Source organism: Thamnophis elegans, chromosome 7 (genome assembly GCF_009769535.1).
Source record: "Thamnophis elegans isolate rThaEle1 chromosome 7, rThaEle1.pri, whole genome shotgun sequence".
Lineage (NCBI taxonomy): Eukaryota > Metazoa > Chordata > Lepidosauria > Squamata > Colubridae > Thamnophis > Thamnophis elegans.
This window is the reverse complement of record NC_045547.1, coordinates 9,140,367-9,164,720: the sequence shown is the minus strand read 5'-3', so window position 1 is coordinate 9,164,720 and position 24,354 is coordinate 9,140,367. Positions and strand designations below refer to the sequence as shown.

General features: G+C 42.4%; 1 protein-coding gene across 9 annotated transcripts in view; it reads left to right on the top strand.

Moving 5' to 3' along the window:
- SOX5 (SRY-box transcription factor 5) overlaps positions 1-24,354 on the top strand; it is a 640,060-nt gene that overhangs the window by 579,234 nt on the left and 36,472 nt on the right. For all 9 annotated transcript variants that reach the window (XM_032221314.1, XM_032221307.1, XM_032221310.1 and 6 more), the window contains one exon: positions 6,320-6,492. In XM_032221314.1, coding sequence (XP_032077205.1) covers positions 6,320-6,492 — 173 coding nt within the window. The remainder of the gene's footprint in view (positions 1-6,319; positions 6,493-24,354) is intronic.

Sequence of the window (24,354 nt, the reverse complement as noted above, 5' to 3'; positions counted from 1 at the left end):
CACCCCTGATATGAATATAATAAATATGAGGCCGTTACCAAACCTTCAGATTTTGATCACATGATCAGGGGGATACCGCAACGGTTATAAGTATGAAAAATGGTCATAAGTCACTTATGCTAATTTTACAACTGGTTTGCCAAAACAGTAGTTGATAGGACTGGCTAGCCATGCCTACTCTGCTCCGCCCCTCCCAGGAATCTCCACGTGGCCCGTTTTGGATGCCAGGTAACAGGGCCCGCACAGAGGCTCTGGGATGGTGAAAAATGGGGCTTCTGGAAGTCCGGAAATAGGGCCCTTCCCACCCTCCAGAGGACCTCCAGAGCCCGGTGGAGGCCGTTTTCACCCTCCTGGAAGATCGAGGAACGCCTCTGGAGCCTGGGGAGAGCCAAAAATGGGCCTCCTGGAAGTTCCAGAAGTCTGTCAACGGGCCCGTTTTGGCCTCCGGAGCCCAGGGGAGGCTGTTTTTGCCCTCCCAGAGGCTTGAAAAAGCCTCAAGAGCCTGGAGAGGGCGAAAACACTCCCCCACCTTGGTGCAGGAGGCTGAGTAAGCCACACCCACCATGGCCATGCCCACCTAGCAACCAGGCAGAGAACCAGTTGCTAAAATTTTCCAATCCCACCCCTGTGCATGACATGCAAAGTTTGATCAACAGTGGTTAGTCATATTTGTGTTTCTCTTTTTGCATAGTTGTGCGTGTGTGTTTCTGTGTGTGTCTGTGTTCATTCTATCAATGCAGAAAATGGGTTACTGCCATCACTAAGTGAAGCTTTCTGTGAATGCAACCAGAACATCTGATGCTGATGAGAAAACTGACTGTATGTCCCTGCTTTCCCTCAACTATTATTAAATTGATTGTGGGTAGACAACTCATCAAATAGAAGATGGGGTCTGAATGGATGACTTTGGGCCAATCACCAGTAGACAGTGAGTTCTAGTCCCACTTTAGGCATCAAAGCTGCCTGGATGATGTTGGGCCAGTCACTGACTCTCAGCCTGGCCCACACCACAGGGTTGTTGTTGTGGGGAGAATGGGAAGGAGAATATACATATACATACACATACAAACACACACAGAGACACGTATGTATGTATGTATGTATGTATGTATGTATGTATGTATGTATGTATGTATTTATGTATGTATCAGTGGTGGGTTGCAGTCAGTACGCCCTGGTATGGGTGTACTGGAGCCAACCCGGAGCATTGGATACCGTTCTGGTACGGTGCTCCGGCGGGCCCGCCCACCCGAGCTCCTTACCAATGTTTAAAGGCTTCTTTCAGTTCCATGCAGGCGCATACATTGCCTGTGTGATGCTCTGCGGAACAGCTGGAGCATTGTGGAGCATCACAGAGGCGCTTGAATGCATGTGTGTGCATTCGCGTGTCCATGAGGATGCTGCTGGCCCCACCACTGGTATTTGCAACCCACCACTGGTATGTATGTATGTGTATATGTATATATGTGTCTGTGTGTGTTTGTGATATATATATATATATATGTATGTATGTATGTATATGTATATGTATATGTATATATGCATGTGTATAACATACATAACAAATGTATGTGTGTGTATGTATGTATGTATATGTATGTATGCATGTTGTATTTGTATATATGTATATGTATATGTATATGTATATGTATATGTATATGTATATGTATATGTATATGTATATGTATATGTATATATGCATGTGTATAACATACATAACAAATGTATGTGTGTATGTATGTATGTATGTATATGTATGTATGTATGTATGTATGTATGTATGTTGTATTTGTACTGATAAATAAATAAAAAATACAACACAACACAAATACAACACAAATGTAACAAAGGCAACAGTAAAAATATTGGGTTTCTGTCTGGATGGTCTCTTGTGATGAGCCGATAGACAGAGAAAGGAAGCAGTAGACTTCCTCCCATATTTGGGCATACCAGGGGTTGTGACACTAAATACATACATACATACATACATACATACATACATACATACATACACACACACACACACACACACACACACACACACACACATATACACACACACACACACACACACTAATAAAGGCAGGGTAAAAATCTAATAATAGGGACATGGTGGCTCAGTAGCTAAGACACTGAGCTTGTCGATCAGAAAGGTTGGCAATTCGGTGGTTCAAATCCCTAGTGCTGTGTAACGGAGTGAGCTCCCATTACTTGTCCTAGCTCTGCCAATAGCAGTTCGAAAGCACATAAAAAATGCAAGTAGAAAAATAGGAACCACCTTTGGTGGGAAGGTAACAGCATTCTGTGCCCCTTCGGCATTTAGTCATGCCAGCCACATGACCACGGAGACGCTCTTCGGCTTTAAAATGGATATGAGCACCTCCCCCTAGTGTCGGGAACGACTAGCACATATATGCAAGGGGAACTTTTACCTTGGCCTAAAAATCTAATACATAATAAATAAATAAAATAAGTACACTTTTTTCATGCGAGATTGTTCAGTCCCTGGGGATCAATGAGGAGAGTAGACCTATGTTAATCTGCTCATCCTTGGTCTATTTTTTTTTTCATTTTTATTTATTTTAGGAAAATTATATTGCTGCCTATTCGCACATGGCGTCTAAGTAGAACAGAAAACTAGCTTTTCTGGGAACAGGCTAAACTGGCGCATTGCAATCCAAAGGTTTAATTTTGCATTGTTGTCAAAAGAAGGGTAAGCCTGAAAAGAAGAGTAGGATTGCCTGCTTTATCTCCAGATCCCAGGCCAAATGATGATCTTACATCTCATTCTCCTTAAGGCGTAAAAGGATCTGCAAACGGCTTCCTTTTCCTGCACAAAATTGGAAAGTTCTCCCAATCCTCAGTTTCTGTTTCTAAAGCAAGTTAGAACTGCCAGCTCTCTTGCCTTCCAAAACGAATTTTTAAAAAGCATTTTAGGGGGAAGATTAAAAAAAAAAAAAGAAACACCACTCCTGCACACATGGTGGCAGCGCTCCAAAGATTCTAGCGGGGTTAGTCTGAACCAATCTGACACCGGTTCCCCTCTCTCTCCTCCCTGCCAGGTTTCAGAGCGGTGTGCGAGGAGTCCGTGTTGCGCATTCTTTGGCAAGCAACGGATCAGATAGAAGGCCCGAGCAATACAACCAGGATGTGTAATCTGACATGATTAGACAAGGCTCTTTAGGAACAGAACATTCATAATTGAGACAAAAGAAAAGAGTATTAATAACACTTCCCTAACACGGCAGTTAGCCATTTTATATTTCCTTTCTTTAATCTTGGTGTTTTTCAACAAATCATGGGATTTAATAGCATGTTTTGGCAGATTAGAGGATTTATAGCCCAGATGTTTTTTGTTCTAAAAATGGATTAGGGCGTAAAGTTTGCTGGAATCTATAAAACATGTTGAGGCAAGCCGGTCATTTTCCCTGTGATTAGAGGCAGCCTTCTGTCTTACAGCCCCACCATCTGTTACAATTCACCAATGGATCTGGTTAGATTTAGCCTCATGTCACAAACAGAAGCCTCTTTTCCGGTCAATTTCATATTACAGTTTTTTTCCCAGGGCTTTAAAAAAAGGGGGGGTAAAAAGAGAGAGAGAGAGAAAAAAAAGAAAGGAAGAAGACGTTCTAGTTTTCAAAGGATAAGAAGAAAAAAAATGGAGATTGCGATGGGCAGTCTTCACTTCCAACGCACGTCGCGCATAAACAGATCTTGGAGGGTGAGGTTTTTATCCTTAGCGCACACATGCAGAAATGCTCATATATATCTATGGATATAGTCAAGGGGAATGAAATACCCCAAGGGATAGATTTGAAACAAAAGAGCATTTTGAATCAAGCATTTTGTAACAGGTGGAAAGCAAAGCATTTCAGCTCTGACAAAAACTATAACTCAGCATGTGGGGCCTTGTGGGTGGGAGGGGGGAGAGAGAGAGAGAAAGGTGTGAGCGTACAGGTGTGAATTGCATGAAAGGAACATTATGCCAAGCCTTAGCAAACTGAGGATCGAGTTTAAACTCTCTTGGCTCCTTGAATTAACTGAGGCGCAGGTGGTGTGGGTGGTGAGGACTGCTTTTCACTGGGTGTGTGCACACATGCTCATCTACTAGCTAAGGATCACCACTTCTTTAATGTCTGGGAAGATTCTCAGTCCTCTAGATCAACGGTCACCAACTGATGGTCCGTGAGAAAATTTTGGTGGTTTGCAGAAAAAATATTTGAATTTTTTATATTGCACACAATCGGGGGCCCTCAAACTACAGCCCCTGGGTCAGATACATGCAATGAACATTTGTGTTGTTGCAGAGAGTCTTCCCCTCCAGGGTCTTTTTGTGTGGGTCGGAGAGGGGCAGAAATTCCAACTTGGGGTCTGCTTCAACCTCCTGGTGTGGGGCTTTGGGTGAAGGCTGGAGGGAAGTGCCGCTGGTGGCGAAGAGCTGGAGGACCTTGTTCCAGTGGGACTGCATCATGGCCTGGAACTGGCTGGCCATCTCCGCGTGCTGAGCCTCCAGATGCTGGCACCTGGCCCTGCACTCCCGCACGCCTTCTCACTGCTTGGAAAGCCTATGCTCATAGTCCTCAGTGAGGTGCTTCTGCTGAACCTCCTTCTCAGTCAGATCCAATTTGAACTGAGCTCTTTTGCCAACTCTTTCTCAGGGTGGCTGCTTAGCTTCCACAACTACTCTCTGTTGGGACCCTGAGGAACTCAGGTGGCTGGGAGGGGAGGGGCGAGTAGAGGTGCCCCTTGATGTGAGGGACATTGAGTTGGCCACGCCACTCAGTCACATGACCACCTAGCCACGCCCACCGAGTCAGTCATTAGGCAGATCATATTAGTGATTCGCGGAATTTAAAATTAGGAATTTAGTGGTCCCTTGAGGTCTGAAAGGTTGGTGACCCCTGATCCAGATCACAGTGGTCCCAAAGGTGCTTTTTTCAAAAGGGAACTGGACTTCTTGTATTTTTTTTCTCTTGAAGACATTTCGCTTCTCATCCAAGAAGCTTCTTCAGTTCTGACTGAATGGTGGAGGATGGAAGGATGTATATTCCTAGCAGTCATCTGGTCGTTAGTATTCTTTCTGAGAGCCGTTTAGGCCATTTGGAGGTTGAATTGTGCCACCAGGATCTCTTTAATAGTGTAAATGGGTGTAGAACCTTCTTGGAACTACTTGAATGGACTGTGTTGCAAACAGGAGATAGATGGTGAGGTATCCCTCCCCCTCTGTCCACCATTCATTCAGAACTGAAGGAAGCTTCTTGGATGAGAAGTGAAACATCTTCAAGGAAAAACAAAGTCCATTTGCCTTTTGAAAAAGCACCTTCGGGACGACCACTTCATTAATTAATTTCTGAGGTTTAAGGGAATATTGTCACATATTTTTATCTCATGCTTCCTCTGCTGCACAGACAAAATTAATAAACCTTTCCCCATGCATTCAGGGAAATGTATTTCCAGAATGTATTTTATTTAATTTAGTGCTGTGTCCATGCTGTGTTGAATCTTGCCTTCTTGCTCAAAGGACTTAGAGATAGTTCCCAGCTAATAATCATTTGTTCAACAACCATTTGAAGTTACACACATGCACTTTGCTCACACACGCATCGCCGGCGCATGTTCCCAACCTTCCAGACATGCACTTTGCTCACGCACGGAACTTCCGCATATGCACTCGACCTGAAAAACATGCCTAAATAGGACAGCATAGAACCGGGGCAGGTGGGCAAACCCACCCACGATTTCCACTACCAGTTTGAGCAAACCGATCCGAACCGGCTGAATACCACCTCTGCACTGAATGTGTGCCCAGACCCTGAAATTGCAATCATTCAGGGACCTTCCCCCTCAAGGCCACTTTATCAAAATTCAGGCACATGGCAACCCACCCATACTTGCAAACCACAGGGGTGCTTCAATACCCCCTACTCATCTATCCCTGCCCTTTAAACCACCCCACGTGGCATTCCTCCGATGGCGTTAGGTTGAAGTAGAGGACTGGGTCCTTTGGGAGTGGGTGACAAAGAAGTCACGTTGCCCCCCAACAATCGTGATTTTCCGTTTCTGGGAATGAAAGTCCACCTGTCTCAAAAGTTGTCAACATTGAGAAACACGGGAGTAGATAATTCCATCCTTGTTGTACCAATCGGTCATCAGTTCCCTCTTTGGTGTCAATGTTTTTGTGTTAAAATAAATTAAGCAAGGAGATTGACCTCTCGTAATTTTCAGGGCACCCATATGCGGCTAGAGAAAACATTTGAATGTTTTGACGATCATCATATTTCTGTTTATGCCCTCTTTTTGCCTTCTCTCTTCTTCCCAGATATCCTCTCCTCCATCACATCATCAGGTTACTTAAATGATCACGATGCTGTTACCAAGGCGATTCAGGAAGCTCGGCAGATGAAAGAACAGCTTCGGCGAGAACAGCAGGTGCTGGATGGAAAGGTTGCGGTTGCAAACAATTTGGGTTTAAACAACTGCAGGACAGATAAGGTGAGTATCCGAGGCCCTCCTTGAGCTCTGGTTGTGATGTTGTGCTCTTCAGTCCAAGTTCAGCTTCGACTTTTGAAGTGCTGGGAGGGGAGGGGGGGACGAGAGAACCAAAAGGTTTTCAGTAGCTGTAGCTAAATATTATGGTGGTATAATACAATCTTGGTCTTATTGGCCTGGAGACAGATTTAAGGATAGCAATTGATGTCTTTCTCTCTGCATTTCTGGGTGCATGTTGTCTTTTAGGCAACTTCTTCTTCCGTATCTAGATCAAACTTTAAACTGCCACCCGCTTGGCTTTGTTGTTGGCCAAAAATACCATATTTTTCGGAGTATAAGACGCACCTTTTTCCCTCAAAAAAGAAGCTGAAAATCTGGATGCGCCTTATACACTGAATACAGCATTTTTGGCCTCCTAAAATCTCGCCCCCTTTACCAAAATGGCTGTGTATAGACTTTAGGAGGCATCCAGTGTGATCCTGGGGGCCGGGGAGGACGGAAATGAGCTAAAAACGGGCCTTTTTGGCTCATTCCCCCCCCTCCCAGGAGCACTCTACAAGCCTCCTAAAGGCTATGCATGCCCTTTTTTTGATAAAAACGGGCCCGTTTTCATGTAAAATGGGCTGTTTTGGGGAGATCAGCAGAGCGTAAAAACTTTTTTTAAAAAATTGCCTCTTCAAAATCTTGGTGCGTCTTATACTCCAGTGCGTCTTATACTCTGAAAAATATGTTGTCATTATTGGTACATATTTTTGTGGTTGAAGCCAACATATCAGCAGATGAGCTGGGTTCTGCATATCTCCACATTCACACAGTTATCAGCTAAGAGCCTCTACTTTAACCAGTGGTGGGATTCGAATAATTTAACAAGCGGTTCTCTCAGGGTCAAGTTGGCCATCGTGGGAGGTGTGGCCCATCTCCGTCCTCCAGCTGTGCTGCACATGCAGGACCAACCTCCCGCCATGGCCAACCTGATTCTGGGCGAACCAGTTGTTAAATTACCCTCCCCCCCACACACACTATCAAAGTGGATCCTGGGCGCTGCATTGCAATGCAGAAACGGGATAACCCTCTTCAGATACCTGAAAAGATGATACAGAAAATGAGGTTTTCTGCATTCAGGCATGCAGGATATAGAAAAATGGATTTAAGATCTACAGATATAAGATACAAAGATAAATCCTAGTGTGCATTTTGACAATAGCAATAGCGCTTAGATTTCTATATCACTTCCCAGTGCTTTACAGCCCTCTCTAAATGAAACCACAGAGTCAACATATTGCCTCAAAACAATCTAGCTCCTTAATTTACCGACCTCGGAAGGATGGACAACATTTAAGAGTACTTCTTTAAATGCAATGACATTAAAAAATATATAAAAAGTGATCATTACTCATTGCTAAGTTGCTCGTGACTTGGAAGGTCGCAACTCACAAAACATAGAATAATGGGGATGGAAGGGACCTTGGAGGTCTTCTAGTCCAACCCCGTGCTCAAGCAGGAGACCCTATACTATTCCAGACAAATGGCTGTCCAATCCCTTCTTAAAACTTTTCCAGTGATGGCGCACCCACAACTCCAGTAGGCAAGTCCTTCCACAACCTGGAGCACTCAGAACTTCCCGAGGCAAGCTCTTTAACTGATTAACGGTTCTCACCGTTAGGAAATTACTCCTTAATTCCAGGTTGCTCCTCTCCTTGATTAGTTTCCACCCATTGCTTCTTGTCCTGCCTTCTGGTGCTTTGGAAATTAGATTGACCTCGCTCTTCTTAATGGAAGGCTGCTATCATGTCACCTCTAGGCTTTCTCTTCATTAGAGTAGACATGCCCAGTTCATCATGTTTAATTTAAAATCATTTCTCCTGCGAGCCCCCGGTTTAGTTAAATTAATCTGGATTTAGTATGTTGTATGAAAGCAATGATGAAGTGGCTTGGAAAGGGAGGTGCCTTGAGATATAACAGTTTCCCTACCTGGATATCCAAGGCAGAAATCAAAGAGAAAATACATTTGTTTGTTTGTTCTTTTCCCTGTCCCTTTCTCCAAAATTCCCCACTGATCAGTTCATCGAAAGAATAACAAGGGGAATTAATGACTGTGTTAATTAGAGCAACACCCGTAGAAACGGTGCTTGGATAGTGCTGATATCATCAATAATCTTAGGAATAAGCGCAGTGGTAGCCGCAGTAGCAGCAGCAATTGTGGTAATAATGAGGCAAGATTACAACTTTACAAATTGCAGCTCTGGAGGGCTTAGACCCTAATATTTAGTTTGCGCGTCCAAGATTAATTGGATGTCTAGGAAACTTAGAAAAGGCCTGGGCCTATTGACTCACCTTCAATTAAACAATCAGGATTATAAACAATATGCAAGTTGCTTTCGTGCCCACCGCATTCCCTGGCAAGAACTATTGAGTAGCCAGCGATGGGAGCTACAATAGTCAGTGTTCTTGGCAATAATTTGCAATACTGTCTATACACTGATAAGCTGGAGTTGTTATTTGAACACAAGAGGCTTTGGGTCAAAGCAGAAATGGTTTACGCTACAGATAACATGTCTAGTTTATACAGTTTAATAGCAGCTGCCAGGGTGGTGTGGGACATCTAAAAGGGAAAATAAGTACCTTTTCTGATTCAGATCTACCCTGATTAATGGTAGTTTCTTCTCGGCTCTAGTTTGAGCCAGAAACCAAAAGCTTACAGGCACAAAGCTAGTTGGGAATGATTTCTGGGAATGTTTTTTTTTCCCCAACCAACCTACGGCAGAAAAGGAAACGTTTTCATTCCTTCCCCGCCTGATGCCAATCCTTTTCCCTCTTCCCTTCTGAAACTGCTGTATTTTTCGGAGTATAAGACGCACCTTTTTCCCTCAGAAAAGAGGCTGAAAATCTGGGTGCGTCTTATACGCTGAATACAGCATTTTTTTGCCTCCCGAAACCCTGCCCCCTTCACCAAAAGGGCCGTGGATAGCCTTTAGGAGGCTGGGGGGTTTGGGGAGAGCAGAAATGAGCAAAAAACTGGCCGTTTTTTGCTCAATTTTGGAAAAAAAAAACCAGCCTCCAAGAGCACTCTATAAGCCTCCTAAAGGTTATGCAGGCCCTTTTTGGGGGAAAAAACCAGGCCCGTTTTCACGAAAAACGGGCTTTTTTGGGAGGTCTTCAGAGTGCAAAACCTTTTTTAAAAAAATTGCCTCTTCAAAACCTTGGTGCGTCTTATACTCCATTGCGTCTTATACTCCAAAAAATATGGTATATATTGAAAGGTAGCCCTCAGCTTACAACCGTTGAGCTTACAGCTGCACTGAAAAAAGTGACTTACGACCATATTTCAAATTTATAACCATTGCAACCTCCCCATTGTTGGATAAATAACATTCAGACACTTGGTGATTGACTCATATTTACGACGGTTGCAGTGCGAACCTTTTGCGAACGTCCGAGCAGCGAAGTCCACAGGAAAGACTCACTTAATAACCGTGTTCCTAATTTAACAACTGCAGTGATTCACTTAACAAGAAAAGTTGTAGCACGGGAAAAACCCACTTAGCAACAGAAATGTTGGGCTCAATTGTGGTCGTAAGGCGAGGACTACCTGTACTGCACCATAGCACCAAATTTTCCTTGCCTGGAGTCACGGTGGGACAATGTTCACGGCAGGGGTGGGTTCCGGCGGAGACTACAGTCAGTTCGCTCAGGGACGCTCAGGGTACGCACTTGATGTGTGCTGTGCGCGCATGTGCAGTACAAAAATTGCTCTGCACATGTGCAGAAGCAAAAAACAAGATGGTGGCACCTTAGAGAAGTAGGCTAACCGGATCAGGGGAGTGGCAGACCTGGGTCACTGCCAGTTCCAGCGACCCAGGCCGCCAAGCTGCTACTGGTTCGGCCGAACCAGGCTGAACTCGCCACTGGTTCACGGGTTGCTTGCAGATTTCTCTTGTCTCTCTCTCTAGTTAACTTTGAGAAGGAGCTTCTGGGCTTAACTGATGCTTGATTGATTCAGCAGGGATCTTCCTAGGTTCTCAGTTCTGATTTGCGCTTTTAATGGCCGGTCTTATCATTCCCAGAGAGATAGACTAATACACAAATCACAGTTCCTTGGCTGGGGAACCAGTGACTGGAGCAGGCATGCTAATTGTAATCAGAAGCAGGCCACGTAATTACTTTCCCTTCTCTTCAATTTCAGAATCCATGTGGTGTGTACAAGTTAGAAAGCCAGGCTTCTTCCTAGCCCACCTAATTTCAAATCCCCAGTTACTTACGAGACCTCATTAAGCGACCTTGGGCTGGCCATAATTTCTGGCCTAACCTACCTCATGTGGTGATAGTGACACCACAAAGGGGAAATTTTTGTGTGGAAGGAAGTCACGCGAGCGTGATAAAACAAACGTAGAATACGGTTTTAAATATGTTCTGGACGTTTTAATCCTGTAAGGGAGAGTATTTATAGCTCAGAGTTGAACTGTGAGGTCCTTGGTGCTCTCTGAGCTTGGATGTTTTCTTGCAGACGTTTCATTACCCAACTAGGTTATATCATCAGTGCAAGACGGGAGTAGGGTTTACTGTCTTTTTATATACAAGTGGCTTGCCCTGTCAGTATTGGCACCAGTGTTCCTGGTTTCTTGTTTAGGCTATTGTTTAAGTGAGTAGGTAAGGGACGCGGTGGCTCAGTGGCTAAGACGCTGAGCTTGTCAATCAGAAGGTTGGCACTTCAGCGGTTCAAATCCCTAGCGCCGCATAACCGAGTGAGCTCCCATTACTTGTCCCAGCTTCTGCCAACCTAGCAGTTCGATAGCATGTAAATATTCAAGTAGAAAAATAGGGACCACTTTGGTGGGACGGTAACAGCGTTCCATGCGCCTTCGGCATTTAGTCATGCCAGCCACATGACCACAGACATGTCTTCGAACAGCACTGGCTCTTCCGTTTTCAAACAGAGATGAGCACTGCCCCCTAGAGTCGGGAATGACTAGCACGCACCTTTACCTTGGTGAGTAGGTAGTTTCTTGGTTCAAGGTATTGTTTACTGTCTGGTGTTAATCCTACCTGTGCCTTTTCTGCATTCTGCTGGGCAAGACTGGTTGGGTTTATTATTTATTTATTATTTATTTATTAAAGATTTAGATCTAACCCAATTTCTATAGCGATTGGGCATTTGGTTTTTCATACTGGCCAACTGATCCTCATGAAATGCCAAGTCTGTTTAAATGAAAGTTGATTTAATATTATCAATTGAACTAAAACAATAATAATAATAATACATGATCTAAGCTGGAGAAGATATGGTCCTTTATTACAGGCAGTCCTTGACTTATGACAGTTTGTGGTTAGTTGTGACAACAGCACTGAAAATAAGTGACTTATGACTGTTCTTCACACTTATGACCATCGTTGCCCCCCCATGTCATGTGATCAAAATTCTGACGCTGGGCAACTGACACATAATTATGATGGTTGCAGTGTCCCTGGGTCATATAATCCCCATTTTACGACCTTCTGGCAAGCAAAGTCAGTGAGGAAGCCAGATTCACTTAGCAACCAAGTTACTAACTTAACAGGTGCCATAATTCACTTACGAACTATGGCAAGAAGCAAAATTGGACAAAACTCACTTAACGACTGAAATTTTGGGCTGAATTGTGGTCGTAAGTCGAGGACTACCTGCATTGCACTCTAGCCATAATCTTCAGTAGACATTTGCCTACTGGAGATTATGGGCTACAACAGGAAGCAAGGACTGGAGTCCAAGCAGATCCCAATGAAATTATAATTCTCTTCTCTTCTGCACAGTGAGACCAGATCTGTGTCTCTGTATGTTATTTTCCCCTGAGGCTCCTTTGTGAAGTTTCCGAGCGATGGCTTTTTCTGCCCCTTGCTGAGCATGTGAATAGACTTATTGCTGCCACTTTCATAACATTGAAAATGGAGGTCTGTCACCCAGGAACAAAGGAAAATGATCCTGAAAATATTCTAACTGTAAAATGGCAGAGTTGTGTTTTAAGGGTCCAGTTTGTGAGAGACACAACTGTCGGTATTTTTTAGGTATAACTGGCTCCCATCTTAGATAGATAGATAGATAGATAGATAGATAGATAGATAGATAGATAGATAGATAGATAGATAGATAGATAGATAGATAGATAGATAGATAGATAGATAGATAGATAGATGATAGATGATAGATAGATAGATAGATAGATGATAGTTAGATAGATAGATAGATAGATAGATAGATAGATAGATAGATAGATAGATGATAGATAGATAGATAGATAGATAGATAGATAGATAGATAGTGGATAGATAGATAGATAGATAGATAGATGATAGATAGATAGATGATAGATAGAAAGATATAGATAGATAGATAGATAGATAGATAGATAGATAGATAGATAGATAGATAGATAGATAGATAGATAGATAGATAGATAGATAGATAGATAGATAGATAGATAGATAGATAGATAGATAGATAGATAGATAGATAGATAGATGATAGATAGATAGATAGATAGATAGATAGATAGATAGATAGATAGATAATGGATGGATGGATGGATGGAAGGATAGATAGATAGATAGATAGATAGATAGATAGATAGATAATGGATGGATAGATAGATAGATAGATGATAGATAGATAGATAGATAGATAGATAGATAGATAGATAGATAGATGATAGATAGATAGGAGAGGGGGGAGAGAAAGAAATAGATAGATTGAACCACGCTACTAACTTAACAATTGCAGTGATTCTGTTAACAACTGTGGCAAGAAAGGTTATAAAATGGGACAAAACTTAGTTAACAACTATCTTGCTTAGAAATGGAAATTTTGGACTTGATTATAGTCGTAAGTCAAGGACTATCTGTATAGCAATCATTCAGGTGAACAAGGTTCCAAATGCTATGAGCCATCAAAAGTAACTGCAAATCTTTTGTTTCTGATTTTCTCCCCAGGTATAAATTTTGACCATTAGAAGATTATTTCCATCCTTTCCCCTATCCTTTTAGCCACATCTATCCTGGTTTTCCTGCAGATTTGTGTACTTATTTATAAATTCCATTGAACATCTGTTGGAAGATTAGTTCTGCCAAACACTAGAAATAAATTCTTCACTTCTGTTAGTGATATTTTTCTCTTTGATAAAATTGAGGGATTTTGTTTGGATGGTACGGTCTACAACTGGCTAGGTAACCACGTTCAGAGAATCAGCGTTATTGGTTGTAGACATTGAGTTGGAGGCAAAGGTGATATTCAGCCAGTTCTGACAGGTTCTGGAGAACCGTTAGTGGAAATTTTGAGTAGTTCGGAGAACCGGCATATAGGCTGGCCCCGCCCCTGCTGCCTCCCAGCTGATCTTCTTTTGTTGCCCTGAACAGGAGAACGGAGCTGGAAAGCAGGTTAGTGTGGTGGGATGGGAATGGGATTTTGCAGTATCCTTCCCCTGCCACGCCCACAAAGCCACACCACACCCACAAAGCCACACCCATAGAACCGGTTGTAAAACATTTTGAATCCCACCACCAGTTGCATGGTGTATTTGCTATGTCCTTCAGATCGGTCTTAGGGCCAGAATTAGTCCACCTTTATATTAAAAACCTGGATAATGGGATGAATGGGCTACTTATCAAGTATGGGGAATTCTGGGAATTGAAGTCCACAAGTCTTAGCAGTCGCCAAGGGCTAGTTGATGCCTTGTAAATGTTCACAGCTGTGCAAAGCTATATGTTAACGTCAGCAGCATTTCCTGAAACGATCCTGCCCACCTTGCTAAGAAGAAGAAAGGTTGACCTTGAAGATGTTCTAAATTATTTCCTAAACAATCAAAGGAAATCCTAAGTCAATACAAGTAGTTCTCAACTTGCAACTACAAGTAGGCCCAAGATTTCTGCTGCTAAACGAGAGGGTTGTTAGCTGAGTTTTGCCCAGTGGTGGGATACGACTGGTACGGCCCAGTATGGGTGTACCGATGCCTGCTGGGAGCACCAGGTACCGTTCCAGTACGGTGCTCCAGAGGGCCCGCCCGCTCTCCTTACCGCTATTTGAGCCGACTGGGGCTTTCCATGCCCACGGAGCGTATGGCGCCCGCGGGATGCTCTACTGAGCAGCTGGAGTGTCACAGGCGGTACATACGCATGCACCTGCTGTGCTCGTTCACGTGGTGAATGCCGGGCCCCGTTGCAGAGTACCGGTTGCAATAGGATCCGGAACCCACCACTGGTTTTGCCCCATTTTACGACCTTCCTTGCCACCCTTTTAAAAGTGAGTTACTGCAGTTAGTAACACAGTTGTAAAGTGAATCTGGCTTCCCCATTGACTTTACAATACAATACAATAGCAGAGTTGGAAGGGACCTTGGAGGTCTTCTAGTCCAACCCCCTGCCTAGGCAGGAAACCCTATATACCATTTCAGACAAATGGCTATCCAACACCTTCTTAAAGACTTCCAGGGTTGGGGCATTCACAACTTCTGGAGGCAACTTCTATTCCACTGATTAAATAGTTTGACTCCCTCTTCTTTGTGGCAACACCTTTGCTTGTTAGAAAGTCACAAAAAGGGATCACATGATCCCGGGACATTGGAACTGTCATAAATATGAGCCAGTTGCCACGCAGCTGAATTTGGATCCCGGGCCCATGGAGGTCATAAGTGTGAAAAATGACCATGAGTCACTTTTTTCAGCACAGTTGTAACTTTGAACAATCACTGAAAGAACGAGGATCTACCTGTAGTTGATAAGGCCCCTTTGGAAAGGGTGAGAGTTCCCCATGGACTCAGGTGAGTCAGCATCTCTTCCATCCCATGGGGTTCCCCATTTTGTCACTCATAACCCTCGTATCTCTGATGTTTCCATATAGTCATCTACCTGTGAGCTGAATTTTGAGAGGAACCTATCGCTGTAGAATAAGTAAAACTTGCTACCGTTTCAGGTGATTTTTCCCAAAAGGATCCCTGGAGATTATACAATAATGCAATAATACAATAGCAGAGTTGGAAGGGACCTTGGAGGTCTTCTAGTCCAACCTCCTGCCTAGGCAGGAAACACTACACCACTACAGACAAATGGCTATCCAACATCTTCTTAAAGACTTCCAGTGTTGGGGCATTCACAACTTCTGGAGGGACGTTGTTCCACTGATTAATTGTTCTCACTGTCATGAAATTCCTCCTCAGTTCTAAGTTTCTTTCTCCTTGATTAGTTTCCACCCATTGTTTCTTGTCTTGTCAGGTGCCTTGGAGAATAGTTTGACTCCCTCTTCTTTGTGGCATCCCCTGAGATATTGGAAGACTGCTATCATGCCTCCCCTAGTCCTTCTTTTCATTAAACTAGACATACCCAGTTCCTGCAACCGTTCTTCATATGTTTTAGTCTCCAGTCCCCTAATCATCTTTATTGCTCTTCTCTGCACTCTTTCTAGAGTCTCCACATATTTTCTACATCATGGCAACCAAAACTGGATGCTGTATTCCAAGTGTGGCCTTACCAAGGCATTATAAAGTGGTATTAGCACTTCAGATTAAAAAAAGGATTGCCATAATAAATATCATACCCACTACATAAGATCAATTTTAGAAGTTGTGAGGAAGGGAAGTGCGATGGTGGGGTGGGGGGAGCACAGAAAAGGAACGACGAGTAAACATTGAGAAGCCGCAGAAAAGCAACACAGAAGCAGTGGCAAAGCCATTATTGCGCGGTGAGAACGTGGCGGGTCAGATGGAAGGCAAAATCGCGGCGAGCACAAAGGAATTTTATATTCAAATATTTAAGCATTCTTGAAAGGCTGCTTGGAGCTGAAATCCCTTTTTTTTTCTGCTCCCCATGTAGAAATGACTTTAACACTCAGCTAGATGCTAATGCGAAGTGACTCAAGCTATTCCTTGCAAGCATGGCTAAATTGCTGTTATTTGTTAAGCGCATTGCATTTGGCGGTGGATGGAGCAGTTGGTTGTGTTAAGAAAGCATCTGTACGTCTCCCTTTCTCGCTCTCTCTCTTTCTTTCTCTCTCTCTCTCTCTCTCTCCCTTCCCGTTGATTTTTATTTTAATCCTCCAAAGCGGAAACCAGTCTACCTATCTCTCCTTTGCTTTGTCCCGTCTCCCCCTCCTCCTCCTCCTCCTCCTCCTCCTCCTCCTCCTCCTCCTCCTCCTCCTCCTCCTCCTCCTCCTCCTCCTCCTCCTCCTCCCTCATGCTACTTGGGAATTGTCAAGTGACAACTGGCCAAATCTTTTTGGACAGGGAGCCTTCATCCTGAGTTCTCCGTGCTGGCAAAAAAAAACCCCGGGATCTTGTGCCTGGGAACAGGGGAGCCCATTAAAGGGGCTTTGATGCTTGAAAATTCATCTTCGTGAGGCGGGCCAGGCCCCTGAGCAGCCTGCTGTTTAGCTGTGGTTACAGATCAGTCATTCACTTCGCAGGGCAATAATTGTGCTGACGGCTTGTATAGCAGGGGAAGTACATAAAATAATCCAGGGCCCTCCGCTGTGGCACGGCGAGTTAATCTTCTTTAATACAGATCAGCTGTTGTTCTAACACATGACTTTGTGTTGGCCCCGGTGACTCGGTTTTCAGCCTTTTTGATTAAGTAACAGGAGCTCTGGCCCTCATCTGGGTTCACTTTAGCCTCTCGTTCTTTGATTGGCAAGGCCCCAGCGCCTCTGCGCCTCCCTTCCATTCCTTCCCCTCCACGGGGAGACGGCTAGCGAGCGATCTTTTCTGGCAGGAGAGGAGAAAAGCTGAGAGGCAGCTTTTTTTCCCTCCCCCTCCTAGCAAAAATGCTGAGGGAACTGGATGGGATGGGATAGAAAATGAATAGAATTAGAATAGAATAAAAACAGAAACAGAAACAAAAATGAATAGAAGTAGAATTAGAATAGAATAAAAACAGAAACAGAAACAAAAATGAATAGAATATGAAGATGATATGAATAGAATGGAATGGGATTAGAATAAGAATAGAATAGAAAATATGGAATAGAATGGAACAGAATATATGGAATAGAATAGAATACAATAGAAAATAGGGAATAGACTAGAAAGAGAAACAGATGAAAAGAAATGAAGAGAATATGTAGAGAAGAGAAGAGAAAATATGGAATAGAATAGAATCAGAAACAGAAATGAATAGAATATGAAGCTGATATGAATAGAATAGAATAGAATTAGAATAGAATTAGAATTAGAATAGAATTAGAATAAGAATAGAATTAGAATAAGAATAGAATTAGAATAAGAATAGAATTAGAATAAGAATAGAATTAGAATAAGAATAGAATTAGAATAAGAATAGAATTAGAATAAGAATAGAATTAGAATAAGAATAAGAATAGAATTAGAAAATATGGAATAGAATAGGATATATGAGAATAGAATAGAAAATATGGAATAGAAAAAGAAACAGATAAAAAGAAATGAATATGAAGAGAATAGAATAGAAAATATGGAATAGAATAGAAAGAATAGAATCGAATAGAAAATATGGAATAGAAACAGAAACAGAAATGACTAGAATATATAGAATAGAATAGAATAGAATAGAATAGAATAAATAGAATAGAACAGAAAATATGGAATGGAATAGAAACAGAAACAGAAATGAATAGAATATGAAGATGATATGAATAGAATAGAATTAGAATAGAAAATATGGAATAGAATAGAATAAAATAGAATAGAAAAGAAAATATGGAAGACAATAGAATTAGAATAGAATAGAATAGAATTAGAATAGAAACAGAGATGAAGAGAATAAGAATAGAATAGAATAGAATAAATAGAATAGAATAGAAAATATGGAATAGAATAGAATAGAATCAGAAACAAATGAATAGAATATGAAGATGATATGAATAGAATAGAATTAGAATAGAATAGAAAATATGGAATAGAATAGAAAATAAAATAAAATATGGAATAGAATAGAAATAGAATAGAATTAGAATAGAATTAGAATAGAAACAGAGATGAAGAGAAGAATAGAATAGAAATAGAATAGAATAGAATAGAATAGAATAGAATAGAATGAAAGAAAGTCTCCTAAAGCCCCAAAACAGCAACTGGACAGCACCAGCACTCTTCTGAAGACATATCTAACTCAATGTAGGCAAGGGATAGGTTGAAGGCCTACTCAGTTTGATAAAGAAGCCCCACACAAGGGGTCAGCACAGTCTTTGAGGGCTTCCAGAAACCTCAAACCTGGCTCTGTTGGAATACACACACAGACACACACACACACACACACACACACACACACACACAGTGGGGTCATCTGGTAAGAATGGTGGAGTAGTGCAGTGGCCTAGAGTTGGCGCTCTCACCTCACAATCAGGAGTCTGTGAGTTCGATCCTAGGTAGAGGCAGATATTTCTCTCTCTGGACACACTGAGAATATATTTGCTGAACAAACCTCTGCATTGGCGACAGGAAGGGCATCCGGCCCTTAAAACACTCTGCTAGCTCCATTCGGTTGCCCAGAGTCACAAGGGATTATGGGGGTTATTAAAAGACGATGATGATGATGATCTGGTAAGAATTGTGTGATCAGCCCCTAAAACATCAATCCTTTGCAAAAAAACGAAATGGAGAATTACGCTTAGCTTTACGGAGCTGCTTCCTTGTGATCATTTGCTGGAGAAAGGGAAGCCTTGTCATTTTAAATACGCAGGGATAATTAATACAGCTTGGACTGAAATGTATTTTAATTTAATAAGACATTTTTAAAAATCTCTCTACTTTTCTTGGAAGCGTTTCAGTCCAAGCGAGAAACAAGTGAATAACTTGTGTTTTCTGGTTTCTTGGTAACCTGGGGACACGGCTGTATTTATAATTGTCACCTCCGATTAATTATAATTTGATGCTGGCTGTATCTAAACAAAAATAACTTTTTTAAAAAAAAAGTCACTCTCCAATAGTGCAAGTTAACACCCAAAGGAAATACAGCTTGGGCATGTTACAGATATGTTGCTTTACCCTTTCTAAAGCTGCAAATATCTACTTTTCCATAGTGCCTGATGAAAGACTACAGATCAAGCAGTTTGCATGTTTAAAAATGTGGGTTTTTTTTTTTTAAACCCACATTAGGAAACTGAATTCTGTCTATTTCCATTCCTACTTGAGTGTGTGTAGCTTTAGTTATTGGGAGAGGCTCCCTAAGGCTTGTGCTTCCTAACACCTAAAATCAGATTAGGCATCAACATAGATTATTTATATATTATTTCATGATTTAATGAAACAATATAGAGACTTTTATTTTAATTTCTTTTTCAGCCCTTCTTCAGGTCGCCAATATGGAGCCAGTAGCTAGAATTGACAAACAAAGACAAAGCTGGGATTTTTGCACGTCTAAATTCTGAATTCTTCTTATTCTTTATGATGTTTGCACCAGCGGTGGGATTCACTTACCTTCCCTACCGGTCAGGGGTGGGTTTCAACTGGCTCGCGGTGGTCCCTGCGAACCGGTTGGTCGGCAAACCCGGAAGTAAGTAACTTCCAGGAATGGCAACTGGCCCACCCGCCCGCCCGCGCTCCTTACCCGGTTTTGACGAGTTCTGCGCTTCCACGCATGCGCAGGACGCATATAGCGCCTGCGCGATCCTCCAGGAGCAGCTGGAGCATCGCACAGATGCTAGTACGCATGCGTGCGCCGCGCGTGTGCATGAGGACGCCGCCGGCCCCGTTCCAACCGAACCGGTTGGAACGGGGCGAGAAACCCACCCCTGCTACCGGTTCACAAATGTGAGCGCCCATGCTGCATCTGTGCATGCGCACCGCCTCCTGCACATGTGCAATGCTGAAATGCAGCCGCTGCTACCAGTTCACCCAAACTGGAGAGAACTAGCTAAATACCACCTCTGGTTTGCATGGAATCATACTGGATTTTTGTAATCAAGACAGGTACCGTATTTTTCGGAGTATCAGTCGCACCTTTTCCCCTCCAAAAAGAGGGTGAAAATCCGGGTGCATCTTATACACTGAATACAGCATTATTTTGCTTCCAGAAACCCCACCCCCTTCACCAAAATGGCTGTGCATAGCCTTTAGGAGGCTTCCAGAGTGCTCCGGGGGGCTGGGGAGCGCAAAAATGGGCTAAAAATAGATTGCTTTTGCTAATTTTTGGCCCCCAGGAGCACTCTACAAGCCTCCCAAAGGTCTGCATGCCCCCCCCTTATTTTTTCTTTTGCAAAAGGTGAGGCGTGCAGAGGGTTTGGGAGGCATGCAGAGTGCAAAAACTTTTTTTTTTAATTCAAAAAATTAAATCTTAGATCTCTTCTAAAATTAGATCTCTTCAAAATCATCTTATACTCCGGTGCATCTTATAGTCTGAAAAATACGGTAGTCCTCAACTTTCAACAGTGTGTTTAGGGACCACTCAAAGTTACAGCAACACTGAAAAAAGAGACTTACGACAGTTTTTCACACTGGGTTATGAGTGACACAATGGGGTGGAAGAGATTCTACTTCGCTCGAGTCCATGGGGACCTGTCACCTCATCAACTGTAGGTACAAGGTCTTTTGTCTTGTCAAAAGGCTGGCGCAGTCTTTCTTAATGCAGACCAAATGTCTGCTGGGGGAAGGAGCTGCTTTCTGCCTTTAAAAACATGTTTCTCCTTTAAGGAAATATAATATTTCTGCCTTTTTAAATATTTCTCAAAACATTTCAGTCTTCTAGGAAGGGTGACTTCCCTCGCCTCTGTGCTTCCTCCTCTTTTCCGTTCCCTTTAAAGAGTGCGCTGGGTTTAAAATGACAGTGAGCGATGCTGACTTAATGTAGATGTTTAATAATGTAAAAAAAAAAAAAGGCATTTCAATTCTTGAGATAGTTGCAAATGCCGGGTGGCAGTCCTGTGATAATTCCGCATCTATCATGTTTTGATGCCTCTCCAGCTGCCTGATGGATAGGGATGAGCAGTGCTAACTGTGTAATTTCCCCGAGCACAGGGAATAATTCAGCCTTGGGAAACAAGCTAAGAGCCCTGGTTTTACAAGAATTTCTGATCTCCAAAGCCGATTGGCCCAGGATATTTTAAAACTCAAATCCCTTCCTAAGATTGCCAGAGGTGGAATACAACATGCCTGGCAAAAAAGAAGTGTTAAATTGCTGAATGGAAGCTGGTTGCACAATATTTTTCTTGCATGGAACTTACATTTTCTTTAGTGCATTTGCATTCAAGCATTAGATTTGTGCCAAGGTGAATTTTCTTTTTCTTTCTTTCTTCCTTCCTTCCTTCCTTCCTTCCTTCCTTCCTTCCTTCCTTCTTTCTTTCTTTCTTTCTTTCTTTCCTCCCTTCTGTTTTCTTTTTCTCCCTTTCTTTTTCTTCCTTTCTCTCTTTTTCTTTTCTTTCTCTCTTTTCCTCTCGTTTCTCTTTTTCTTTCTCTCTCTTTTTCTCTCTTATTGAATTGCATGGACGAGCGCTTGCTTCCACAGTTTCAGGCAGAGGGCAAGAAAGGGTGGGCACACACATTTTGCCACATGTAAAGGTAGCAAAAACTTCAGACTGGACAAAGTGTGACATTTTTGCCACCCTTACTTAGAATTATAGCATCACAAAGTTGGAAGGAATCACTGAATCCTACAACAAATTAAGGCATCTCTGGGAAATGGGAGTTCCCATTCAGTGAAAACGGCTCCACAGTTTCCCCAGATAATTAGTTCTACCCTCTGCAGGGGAACAGTTGTTACTGTTAGAAAGTTATACCTTTTAAAGAAAAATCCATCAGAATCTGCTTTCTGATTTAGTAATGCTTTAACCCTGTCCTTTATTATTCAATTATCTTTCCAAATCAGTGGTGGGATTCAAAAACCTTTACTACCAAGTTCTGTGGGCATGGTATGGCTTGGTGGGCGTGGCTTGGTGGGCGTGGCAGGGCAAGGATACTGCAAAATCTCCATTTCTACCCCACTCCAGGGGATGGATACTGTAAAATCTCCATTCCCTCCCCACCCCACTAACCTGCTTTCCAGCTTCGTTCTCCTGTGCCGGTAACAGAAGAAAACCCAGCCGATTGGCTGAGATTCGGGAGGCAGGAAATAGATGGGGGGCGGAGCTATCTAGAGGTAATATTTTCCGGTTTGATTAGGTAAAGGTTCCTCTCACACATATGTGCTAGTTGTTGCTGACTCTAGGGGGCGGTTCTCATCTCCGTTTCATAGCCAAAGAGCCAGCACTGACCGAAGATATCTCCATGGTCAAGTCCCCGGCATGACTAAATGCCAAAGGCACACAGAACACTGTTACCTTCCCACCAAAGATGGTCCCTATTTTTTTTTCATATTACAGTCTCTTTTTTTTATTAGCAGATTTTCTTTATTATTTTTTCCCTTCACAACACATTACAGTCATTATATCAACATTGTTATGTCATCATATCTGTACATGTATATAATATTTCGCTTCTATATTTGCACACCTTTATACATATATACATATACATATACATATACATATACATATACATATACATATACATATACATATACATATACATATACATATACATATACATATACATATACATATACATATACATATACATATACATATACATATACATATATATATATATATATATATATATATATATATAATGTTGTATTTGTGCTGATAAATAAATAAAGGGAGACTAGTATAGATCTATTTCAAGCTATTTAGCTCTCATCAGCTAGCCATACCCTTACTGGGATTCGAACCTGTGCTGTATTACATCTTAGGCAGACATCTTAGCCATTAAGCCACAGGTCCTCCTCCTTATCAGCTATATGTATTGTTTTTCGGCTTCATTAATTTTATTCTTGTTTTGCAGCCATTTGTACCAATTGTTGGTGGTCCCTATTTTTCTACTTGCATTTTTACATGCTTTCGAACTCCTAGATTGGCCAAAGCTAGGACAAGTAGTTACACAGTGCTAGAAATTTGAACTGCCAATCTTTCTGATCAACAAGCTCAGCATCTTAGCCACTGAGCCGCCACGTCCCTTTCTCTTTGATTAGTTTCCATCCTTTGTTTCTTGTCATGATAGCAGTGTTCCAATATTTGAGGGGCTGCCACAAAGGGGGGGGGGGGTGTCAAGCTATTTTCCAAAGCACCCGAAGGCCAGACAAGGAATAATGGATGGAAACCAACCAAGGAGAGATTCAGCCTAGAAATAAGGAGGAACTTTCTGACAGTGAGAACAATCAACTAATGGAACAGAAGTTGCCACCGGACGTTGTGGGAGCTTCATCACTGGAAGCTCTCAAGAAGAGACTGGACTGCCATTTGTCAGAAAGGGTATAGGATCTCCTGCTTGAGCAGGGGTGTGTGTGGACTAGATGACCTTTAAGGTCCCTTTCATCTCTGTTAATCTGTTAAATCTTTCTTGCTTACATCCAGATTTCATTCTTAAGAGTTGTCTCTTTGGCTCCATGCTCCTGAGTTGTGATTTTTCTCCCCTGCCTAAAGGAATTTGTGCTACTCTCATTAATGTCCCTTAAGTTTTCTTCAAAATCCTTCCTGGTGTTTCCCCCCCACCCACCCAAGAATAGAACATTCCTCTTTGCCTTCTAAACTTTTTGGAGGGAGAAACTTTTGGTGAATCCACCCACGGGAATGTCTTCCCACCCTGAGTTTCTCTGTGTTGGCACGTCATATCTGAACTGGCAGTGGGACCCGCAGTTGGGTAGAGAAGATGGTGGGCAAAGTGTATGATCTGCTTTACGTTCGTGCTATCGACGGTGGCAGACAGCTTGTAACAACAACACGTCAACAGGAAGGTTGGATATTATATCATCACCCATCCATCACGTTGAATGTCAACTCTTCAGCATGTCCAATCAGCAGCTTTCGTGGCTTTGTTAACATGAAAAGGAGTTGCTTATTTGAAGAGC